The sequence below is a fragment of the Oncorhynchus mykiss genome, chromosome 6 (assembly GCF_013265735.2).
Source record: "Oncorhynchus mykiss isolate Arlee chromosome 6, USDA_OmykA_1.1, whole genome shotgun sequence".
NCBI lineage: Eukaryota > Metazoa > Chordata > Actinopteri > Salmoniformes > Salmonidae > Oncorhynchus > Oncorhynchus mykiss.
This window is the reverse complement of record NC_048570.1, coordinates 21733676-21744746: the sequence shown is the minus strand read 5'-3', so window position 1 is coordinate 21744746 and position 11071 is coordinate 21733676. Positions and strand designations below refer to the sequence as shown.

Below are 11071 nucleotides of genomic sequence, written 5' to 3'. Positions count from 1 at the left end.
CTTTCCTGTTTCAGCATTTGTATTTATTATGGATCCCCATTAGCTGCTGCAAAGGCAGCAGCAACTTTTCCTGGGGTCTGGCAAAATGAAGGCAGTTATACAATTTTAAAAACATTACAATACTTTCATTACAGAATTCACAACACACTATGCCCTCAGGCCCATACTCCACTACCACATATATATACAACACAAAATCAATGTGTACTTGTGTTTATAGTGCGTGTGTTTATAGTGCGTATGTTATCATGTGTTTGTATGCCTGTGCCTATGTTTGTGTTCCTTCAGTCACATTTCAGTCCCCAGCATGACAATCAGTGCCCGACCTCACTAATGCTCTTGTGACTGAATGGAAGCAAGTCCCTGCAGCAATGTTCCAACATCTAGTGGAAAGCCTTCCCAGAAGAGTGGAGGCTGTTATAAGCGGCAAAGGGGGGACCAATTCCATATTAATGTCCATTAATTTGGAATGAGATGTTTGACAAGCAGGTGTCCATATACTTTTGACTGTATAGTGTCTCTTGAATTCCAAAAATTGTATAAAAAATGGAAGTTGACAAGGGCAGCAATGACTCATACAGGAGTTAAAATATCAGACATACAGAATGTTGAATCTATAGCAGCCAGACCTTTTTTAATTTAATCTCAGACCTCACAATGTAGAGCAGCAGTGTAAAGTTACTTACACAACTTTTAAGTACTACTGAAGTATTTTTTTCTGTACTTTACTATTTATATTTTTGACAACTTTTACTTCACTACATTCCTAAAGAAAGTGATGTACATTTTACTCCATACATTTTCCCTGAAACCCAACAGTACACGTTACATTTTGAGTGCTTAGCAGGACAGGAAAAGGGTCCAATTCACGCTCTTTATCAAGAGAACACCCCTGGTCATCTCTACTGTCTATGATCTGGCGGACTCACTAAACACACATGGTCAATTTATAAATGATGTCTGGAGTGTGCCCCTGGCTGTCTGTAAATGAAAAAAAATGGTGCTGTCTGTATGGCTTAATATAAGGAATTTGAAATCATTTTTACTTTTGATACTTACGTATATTTAAAACCAATACTTTTAAACCTTCACTCAAGTAGTATTTCACTGGGTGAAATTCACTTTTACTTAAGTCACTTTCGATTACGGTATCTTTACTTTTACTCAAGTATGACAATTGGGTACTTTTTCCACCTCTGATGTCAAGTGACCACTGTAAAGAATATGGAGTCGATTCTTTCTGAGTTTCAGGAAGAGGGTGGCTTTTGGAGGACGCTCTTTATCATCTGCTCATTTGAGTCTTTAAGTGTGAAGGTGACTTTAAGCTGGCCTGGATCCCACTTGTTAATGAAGAAAGGGTCTGCTGTGTCCTTCGAACTGTCCTCTTTACTTGTGTCCTCTATTTTCCTGCCACTCGCACACCCTGCGTCCTTATGGGAGTCATTTGACACCATACTCTTGAAGAAAGTCTCTTTTACTGGGTGACTTGTAGGTAGTGAGCTATACCTCTTACCCCCACCCAGCTGGCCCCACTCCCCCTGCAGACACAGGCCCTCTAGCTGAAGCTGCAGGGCTTCTGGGGAGCAGCTACGGACCTCCAGGCAGTAATCTGATGTTGCAGTCTCTAGGTGTTCATCATCCATGTGACCTCCAAACGTTCCTGATGTGTGGGCAGATCTATAGGAGGGAAACAATGATATCATGTTTGAGGGAAAGGGAATATTACCAGTTAGCTAATCCTGCGAGCCAAACAAACTGTGACAGAGTTGTCAAGGAAATGTCAGTGCTTGCCTTTACCTGTCTTGACGTCTTCTCTGTGGCTCCTCAAGCATCACCTCATAGAAGCGCCTGAACACAGGAGCCGTGTTGTCACCCTGGTGGTATTTCTCTTGCACATTCTTCATAGGGTCTTAGGAGGAAATGTGATTTATCATCACATAACAAAAGGTGAAACAGTCTTGAACAACTCAATGTTTTATCAATGGTTACAGTAGAAAGTCTGAAGAAGGCTCAGTTTTAAATGAAAGAACGAACAATGTGATTTTACCTGAAGTTATGCCAGTACACTGGAATATACTTGGTCTCTGTGGGCCAACAGGTTTCAAAGGCTTCAAACCACCATTCCTCACATGGACTGATTTCCTGTACTGCTTAAGATCAATGCTCTTTAGGCTGGTATCAGCTCTGAGCTGACTCCGGCTGTCCTGCAGTGTGTCGGTCTTAAAATCATGTAAGTGTTGGGTCCTAGCAGTGTTTACCCGTGAGACATTGACACTCTGAAGGAAGAGACACATCATAGATGTTATCTTTCCTCTTTCCCCTCAATACTCATGAAAGCGTTTGTGTTAGCAAGAGTCAACTCACCTGTGATACTGCGCTTGGTATTCTAAAGGGCTTGGACATTCGGGAATTCCTGATCCTCAGTGGAGGCTTTGGGCCGGGGCAAGACAGTGCTGAAGTGCCGTCAAAAATAGGCCTAGCACCCCCAAGAAAGAAATGAATAATGTTTTAATTTCAATATATATAATGAGTCTACATTTTTCTGTCTCTCAAAATCCTGTTCTCACAAACGAGCTCTGACTGCTCAGGGTCCAGCCTACATAACACCGTGCCTCCTCATTGGCTCTGACAGAATGTCTTGAATTTGAGTGGTTGAAAAATCCATCTGACTGATATGTCTTTGAACTATGTCAAATTTGCCTGTAGCTATCCCCTGATCCAGAGTCAGATCTTTTAAATCGCTAGCTAAATTTGTTTAAATCAGGATGTGTGTGTATCTGACCATTGATCTGTTTTACGACCCGATTCCTATTGTTTCAAAATTGTTGCACTGATTTGCAGATAGCTGTGTTGTTTCCGATAGCTATAACAGTAGGCTACTAGCTGTAAAATATTGAACCCAAGCTAATTGGCATTGGAGTCATGGAGGGCTGTTGTTTGGGAGTTAACCGTTGGTTTCTTGCAAACCCTAACATGATTTTCAATGACATGTTGAGTACATATGTATATTCGAAGATATTTGGTGATCGAGGTCGACATCGTTCTCCCTCACCTCACGGACGTGATCGCGTGTGTGCATGTAATCCACCCCTATGCAGTGAACAAGCTACCCCATAGCTACCCCAGTGAAAAAATCCTGCCGCCACCACTGCTGATCCTGTTGATGTCCCATTCAGACAGCTCTCTTTGACTCCACTTGTCCACATTGACTGTCCCCGACCTGTTACAATGGGATACTAAGAACTCATCATAAAGAACCCTGAACGCATCGGAAAGAACCGACATCACACATCTTCATGTAACTGTGTTACAACTGGAAAGGTGATGGTATCAGTTCCAGTTTCAATCTCACACTACATCATGTGTCTGGCCAGACTTGCATAGGCCTTCTCAAATGTACATCTCCAGCATTATTATCTTTTCATCTGGTGTGATTAATGTTAGTCTCTAATAGAATGTACAGTTTTGCTAGCCTACCGTGGATCAATGGAAAGCATTGATGTGTTCTCATGCTTTGAGGATGACTTGAAGCATGCTGACCTGCTTCTGATAGTATATCTTATCTGCATAACAAAATAATATAAGAGGAAGAGACATGGCTATAGTTTTGAAACAGTTAAATGTCAGATGATTTGCAAATTAGTGCCTCTGGCATCATGATTCCCCTACCTGTTTTCTTCTCACTTGATTTGGAGTCTGTCTTGCTGTGTTGTGTCTGGCTACTGACCTGGGCTGTAGCAGTGCTTTACCAATGCATTGCACAAAATCTAGGGGCGTTCCAGAGCTTTTTTCTGGTGCCAGTGGAGTGGTTTGTTTGAGTTTCCACAAACTGGACATTTTTATCTGTCAAAACATTGAATGTGAGAAAAATGACAAATGTGTCTTTATAGCAGGTAGGCTACATGATTATACAGAATGAACAAACTTAGTATTTTTTTATTGTCTCAAATCTTAATAATATGATCATTATTGCTTCATTCTTGTGAATTCTTTGTCTAATTACCATAGCGACACCTATTCATTTAAAGTTCCTTGGTATTGCTATGGTAACTGGACAAAGTAAAGAATTTGGAATTCACAATGTAGAAATACTGATTCTATTCTTAGCATTTCACTCAAAATAGAATACAACAAATCTAAATGATTGGACTTATAGGAAATACAAAGTTAGAATAATTGTTAAACATTTATTTAATAAAAAAAATGTTAACTGTTTGTATATTTAAATCCATTACTCAAGAACTGTTCCAAGTTTTACACAATGACAACTGCCAATGCTACAGTAAGATTTCAAGCATTCGGTGAAGTGGTTTCACATCCTGGCTATAATAAAGTTGGGGGTTTTGACTCTTATAACCACACAGGAAGAATAATTTGATCTAGCCCATATTTGTGCTTCAACACGTGGTTATGAGAAAGACCAATTCTGCTTCTGCCTGTATATATTACATATCATGGTTGTGTGCGACTACAGCAGACCAAATCCTCATATAGAAGTCAGGGGAAGTAATAACTAGTTTGTCATTCAGGACTTGTCCCACTGATGGACTGCAAGCGCGAGCTTAAGTAAGTAGCCTACTCAAAAGTAGATGTTATAACCTTTCATCAGGATCACAAGCTCCTCCATAATGCAGTATTTTCCTTTAAATGTGTCATTGTGGATAGATATTTTAACCTGCAACTAATTGGATTCTGATAAACTTTTCACAATTGTGTTCAGTTACACTTCCCTCTTGTTTTTTTGGACAGTGAGGCTAAAATGTGGAATCCAAAATGTTGGAGTATAGAGCCAAATGTAAACACTTTTTTTTTTTTATATGGAGGGGAGTGTATGTAAGCTTGAAGTTGCTTTAAATCATATATTGTGCATATATTGATTGAATGTTCATTTTAAAATGTGGTTATACTTTAAATCAGAGAGTTATATTTGTTTTGTTAGAATTAAAAGCTATTTTGTGACAGATGTGATGTCCCTGCGATAGTTGACTTGGGGTGAGATCTGTTCTCACTTCAAGTTTTACATCCTGTTTAATGTGTTTTCAGTTCTACTGTCTGACTACACTGAACACCACCTTTATAAGAATTAACAAGGACGCAACACACAATGTCTGCATCATTTATTTTACAAAATGTAACATTTCACAGTTTCTTTGTGGTCTGACTAGTAATCTAAGCAATTTGCTCTATTTTTTCTTAAGGTGAATGTTAATAGCCGGCATACCCCATACATTCCATCCTAAAATGAACAGCACAGTGTCTCCGTCCGTGTTGCCTCTGGACAACAGAAGTCTCTCTGAGTCCTGTACAGTGGAACCCCAACACGTGTCCATCACTGTTTTCCTCCTCCTGGTTGTCCTGGTTGGTTTCTTCCTCAACAGTTTCAGTCTGTGGGTCTTCTGCTGCCGTATACCACAGTGGAGCTCTGGTACTGTCCTGCAGTTTCATTTGGCTGTCAGTGACACTGTTATCACACCAGTTGCACCATTAATGGCAACATACTTTGTTATGGGTAGCCACTGGCCCTTTGGAGCTTTTCTGTGCAAGCTGAAGATTGCCTTGCTGAGCATTCACTTCTATGGCAGTATCCTGTTCCTTACACTCATCAGCATTCATCGATATGTGGTAGTTGTCCAGTTTAAAAGGGGCTCCTGTATGAAACGAAAGGCGTTTGTTCAGAATCTGTGTGCTGGAGTCTGGCTGGTTTTGCTGGCTAAGGGAATTGCCTGTTTCTTCTTATTGAACACAAGTCCAATGGGAAACCGCACACAATGTCTCAGCATTCATCAGGAAAAATACATTGACGTCTACTTCGCCATCAACTTCGTTATGCTCATCCCTGGGTTCCTGCTGCCTCTCTCAGTGGCAGTGACCTGCTATGTTCAGCTAGCAAGATCAATGTCTCGTATCAATATCAACATGTCCAAGGGCCGTGATATAAAGGCCAAGTCACGTAAAATGGTGGCCATGTGTCTGGTGATATTTGCACTGTGCTTCACTCCTCTGAACGTGATACGAACTGTGGCTGTCATATTAAAGAAGTACTTTCCAGAACAATGCAGTCTTCTCCTGCAGGTGGAGACTGCATACTATATCTCCTGGATTTTGGCTGGAGCAAACTGCTGCCTGGACCCATTGCTTTATTGTTTTGGATCACACAACTTTGTCAAGGCTATTCATAGGTCTCTCAGAAAATTTGATGTCAAGTTTAAAAAAGACCCGGCCACAAATGACCAGATCATCTATGATACTGCTATTGATTCTCCCTCCATTGACTTAGAAGACATCCACACCCAGCATTCGAACACATCTTGAATAAGGAACCTCATAGTAGTATAATCACATTGGCTTATTGTGTTTGCTCAGTGCCTTTTTCTTTTTTACATAAATAGTATCTAACATTGACATGGGACCTGTGAAGGAAGAATGTACAGGTAAGTGCCAAAATGAAGGAAACACTTGAGTAAACGAGGGATACAAAGTATATTGAAAGCAGGTGCTTCCACACAGATGTGGTTGTTGAGTTAATTAGGTAATTAACATCTCATCATGCTTAGCGTCATGTATAGAAATGCCCAGTTGCCTATGATTTTGGCTACAATGGCTAGTCAGTCAGTCAGTCACACACCAGATCTCAACCCAATTGAACACTTATGGGAGATTCTGGAGCAGAGCCTGAGACAGATTTTTCCACCACCATCAAACAAACAGCAAATGATGAAATTTCCCATTGAAGAATAGTGTCGCATCCTTTCAATAGAGTTCCAGACACTTGTAGAATATATGACAAGCCCAACGCCCTATTAAGACACTTTATGTTGGTGTTTCCTTTATTTTGAAAGTTACCTGAGGGTGATCATAGATGTATTATTTTATTGATGTGTTATAATATAATTAGATACTGTCATATGGCATACTGTAATTGTAAAACAAAACATGCTCTGTTTTAAACAAATTCAAATGTATATTGAATGCATTTTAAAAGGAAGATCTTTTCCACAGTCTTCATTTGTAATAAGTCCATTTTAGTCAGTTATACTGTAGGGTTTTGTTTAAAGTCACTTTTTTTTGTGGTTTGATGATTGCATTGCTGATGACGAAAAAATATTGTCATTACTTTCCCCGCATCATGCAGGAAGTCACTAGAGGTGTTGTGAGAAGAGGTGCTCTCACTGTCCCATTCTGAGAGCAGCAAGTGTGACTGGTGTAATGCTTTACAAGGCTTGGTAAGGTCTCTCTTACGGGTTTATAATAGCAGGTTGTCTCTGACAAAGGCAGATGGTAGAGAGATGCACATATTTGCTTACTGTTAACAATATACCGTTATAAATGGAGATTTACAGTCTTGATCTTAAAATCATGGTTCATAAATATTTCGTTTTAGGCTACCTTTACTCACATTTCAGATGTTTTTGTTTAAATCCAGATCTGTACCTGGGTTTGTGAACTGGATATTCTTAGACAATCTTACCATTGTGAGATATAATTGTTGAGAGGCAGTGCAAGAAAGTGTGGCAACACAGGAAAAGTTCAATGCAATAGCATCCTTTGACATCAGTCTATGAAGTGTTGCAAGATACAATAAAATTGTTTAAATGCATGAAAATGAGAAACAACATTTTGATATATTTTTGGGGGTAATCATTTTCCCATCCTAAATATTACTCTTCATAAATGTTTCCTTCAAAGGTGTTTTAAGAATATCAACTTCCACTCTACATCGATTTCTTCTCAAGATGACCAGCACAGAGTCACCCTCCATGTCCCTCCAGTCCCTGACCACTATCCCAGCAAACATAAATGCCGACATAACCACCATCCCAGCCAACAGCAGTAACACTGAGCTCTGTACTGTGGAATCCCAACATGGTTCCATCCCTGTGATCCTAATCCTGGTCTTTGTGGTTGGCTTCCTCCTCAACAGCTTCAGTCTGTGGGTCTTCTGCCTCCGTATACCACATTGGAGCTCTGGTACCACCCTGCAGTTCAACTTGGCCCTGAGTGATGCCCTTGGCACCCCTGCAACTCCCCTGATGGCTGTATACTTAACCAATGGCAGCAACTGGACATTTGGACCATTACTGTGTGTATTCAAGATTGTCCTTCTAAGTGCACACTTCTTAGGCAGCATCCTGTTCCTCATGCTCATCAGCATTCATCGTTATGTGGTGGTTGTCAAATTCAACAAAAGCTCCCGTATGAAACAAAATGGGTTTGTAAGGAAGTTATGTGGTGGAGTTTGGTTGCTGCTTCTAGTAGAAGCTCTTGTCCTAACTTACTTTCTTCCACCCAGTAAGGAGGGAGATAAAACCCAATGTCTGACCATCCATCAGCATGATCTGACAGATGTGTACTTTGTCATTAACTTCTTCTTATTCATCTTAGGATTCCTTCTGCCTTTCTCAGTGGCTGCAGAAAGCTATCGTCGCCTGGCAAACTCAGTGTCTCAACTCAATATCAACTCAGCAAGGGGCCTTGCCGTTAAGATCAAATCACAGAGGATGATAGGTATCTGCTTAGTGATATTTGGGCTCTGCTTTCTACCACTCAATTTAGTGCGGACAATAGGGGTAGTGGTAAACAAATACAGTGAAGCTTGTACGATGCTTCGACATTTGGATACGGCATATTATGTGTCATTCATCCTGGCAGGTGTCAATAGTTGTCTGGATCCTCTGTTGTATTGTTTTGGGTCCCAGACGTTTAGAAAGGCATTTCAGGGTGGATCCTTCAGTGTGGGTCGGATGAACACTCAAAGAAGTACAACAGAGCTTTGAGTGAGTCGGAGACAGAGAGGTTATCAATTACACTGCAATATTATTGAATATATCACGTTCTATCTACAGTATGCTGCTTTCTCTGTTTCATATTCATGTCTCATTGATAATTATCTGGATTGGGGTCATATTGGGTCAACTGTTTAACTGTTAAACTAAATTGTTTTTTATTTTCCTTGTGTATGAATTGTTATCATATTTTGTAATGTAATTATTGTTTCTTTGACCTTTTGCTTTTATTTGAGAAAATAATAATGTTCAAAATCTGGATTAAAAGAAAATGTAAACAGCCCAGACCATTATTCCTCCACCTAACTTTACAGTTGGCACTATGCATTGGGGCAGGTAGCGTTCTGCTGACATCTGCCAAACCCAGATTCATCTGTTGGACTGCCAGATGGAGAAGTGATTCATCACTCCAGAGAACGCATTTCCACTGCTCCATGCTTGGCATTGCGCATGGCGATCTTAGGCTTGTGTGTGGCTGCTTGGCCATGGAAACCCCTTTCATGAAGCTCCTGACAAACAGTTATTGTGCTGACGTTGCTTCCAGAGGCAGTTTGGAACTTGGTAGTGAGTGTTTCAAACTAGGACAGAGGTTTTATATACCCTACACGCTTCAGCACGCAGCGGTCCTGTTCTGTGAGCTTCTGTGGCTTACCACTTCGCGGCTGAGCCGTTGTTGCTCCTAGACGTTTCCACTTCACAATAACAGCATTTACAGATGACTGTGGCAGCTCTAGCAAGGCAGACGTTTAACAAACAAACTTGTTGGAAAGGTGGCATCTTTTAATGTTCCACTTTGAAAGTCACTGAGCTCTTCAGAAAGGCCATTCTACTGCCAATGTTTGTCTATGGAGATTGCATGGCTGTGTGCTCGATTTTATACACTTGTCAGCAACAGGTGTGTCTGAAATGGCCGAACCCACTCATTTGAAAGGGTGTCCTCATACTTTTGTATATGTAGTGTATTTGACCATTGTAGAAGTGCTCAGAAAGGGACTTTTTGGACTTGAATGCCAAAACATTCAAGAGATAAAAGTGCTCAAAGTTGACCCTTTTTGCAAACTCCACAGTGCCTTGAGACATCAATGTCTTCATCGCTGGAAAAGATAAACAGTTGAGATTGATATCATTTAAAAGCTTACAAACACGGTTGTCAAACTATCTTATAATTTCTTTCTTCTTAAATGTTTAATAAAAAAATTCATTTTCACAAGGGGTACGCGCATTTATATTTTCCAATGGGGCCATATATTTAGGTGAGGTTTTTCTCTCGCCTGAGTAGCCTCGTTTCCCTGCCAAAAATAAAATTAAACCATCTAGTGTTCAGCGAAATAACAACATAATGTCAAATACAGGTAGCCTAATCAAATAATTCACATCCAATCACATTAACCGTTACTCTTTTGCAGGAATTCCACTATGTAGCCAAACATAGCTGCTGCTCATGTTGGTATCTGTACTGATGGCGCAAAAGCCATGACAGGGAGACATAGTGGAGTGGTAACACGTGTGCAAGCAGTTTCTCCCGACTCCACTTAGGTACACTGCAGCATCCACCGAGAGCCTCTTGCTGCCAAGGGAATGTTTGACAGCTTGAAAGACATTTTGGACATTACAGTAAAAATGGTTAACTTTGTTAAAGCAAGGCCCCTGAACTCTTGTGTATTTTCTGCATTATGCAATGATATGGGCAGCGACAATTTAACGCTTTTGCAACATACAGAAGAAGAGCGCTGGTTATCATGGTGCAAAGTATTGACACATTTTTTTGAATTGAGAGACAACCTTAAAGTTTTCTTCACTGATCATCATTTTCACTTGTCTGACCGCTTGCATGATGATGAGTTTCTCACACGACTGGCCTATCTGGGTGATGTTTTTTCTCACCTGAATGATCTGAATCTAGGATTATAGGGACTCTCCGCAACTATATTCAATGAGCGGAACAAAATTAAGGCTATGATTAAGAAGTTGTAGCTCTTCTCTGTCTGCATTAACAAGGACAACACACAGGTCTTACCATCATTGTATGTTTTTTGTGTGTAAATAAACTCAAGCTTATGGACAATGTCAAATGTTATATAGCGAAACACCTGAGTGAGTTGGGTGCGCAATTATGCAGGTACTTTCCCGAAACGGATGACACAACAACTGGATTCAATATCCCTTTCATACCCTGCCTCCAGTCCACTTACCGATATTTGAACAAGAGAGCCTCATTGAAATTGCAACAAGCTGTTCTGTGAAAATTTAATTTAATCAGAAGCCACTGCCAGATTTCTGGTTTGGGC

General features: G+C 40.4%; 3 protein-coding genes across 3 annotated transcripts; 2 read left to right on the top strand and 1 right to left on the bottom strand.

Moving 5' to 3' along the window:
• Nucleotides 1–9: 9 nt before the first annotated feature.
• On the bottom strand, nt 10–3703 carry LOC110525013. The gene is made up of 4 exons (XM_021604974.2): nt 2365–3703; nt 2048–2276; nt 1798–1909; nt 10–1677 (listed from the first exon to the last, which is right to left on the bottom strand). Exons 1-4 carry the CDS (start codon nt 2401–2403, stop codon nt 1248–1250), a joined length of 810 nt encoding a protein of 269 aa, XP_021460649.2. The 5' UTR covers nt 2404–3703; the 3' UTR covers nt 10–1247.
• A 712-nt stretch (nt 3704–4415) lies between these two features.
• Nucleotides 4416–6379, top strand: LOC110525477 (P2Y purinoceptor 2). Its single transcript, XM_021605608.2, has 2 exons — nt 4416–4566; nt 5199–6379. The coding sequence occupies exon 2, from the start codon at nt 5203–5205 to the stop codon at nt 6310–6312; it is 1110 nt and encodes a 369-aa protein (XP_021461283.2). The 5' UTR covers nt 4416–4566; nt 5199–5202; the 3' UTR covers nt 6313–6379.
• A 762-nt stretch (nt 6380–7141) lies between these two features.
• p2ry2 (P2Y purinoceptor 2) lies at nt 7142–9058 on the top strand. The gene is given in 2 exon segments (NM_001165145.2): nt 7142–7223; nt 7687–9058. A coding segment is annotated over 1 exon segment (1041 nt). The 5' UTR covers nt 7142–7223; nt 7687–7733; the 3' UTR covers nt 8775–9058.
• Nucleotides 9059–11071: the final 2013 nt, after the last annotated feature.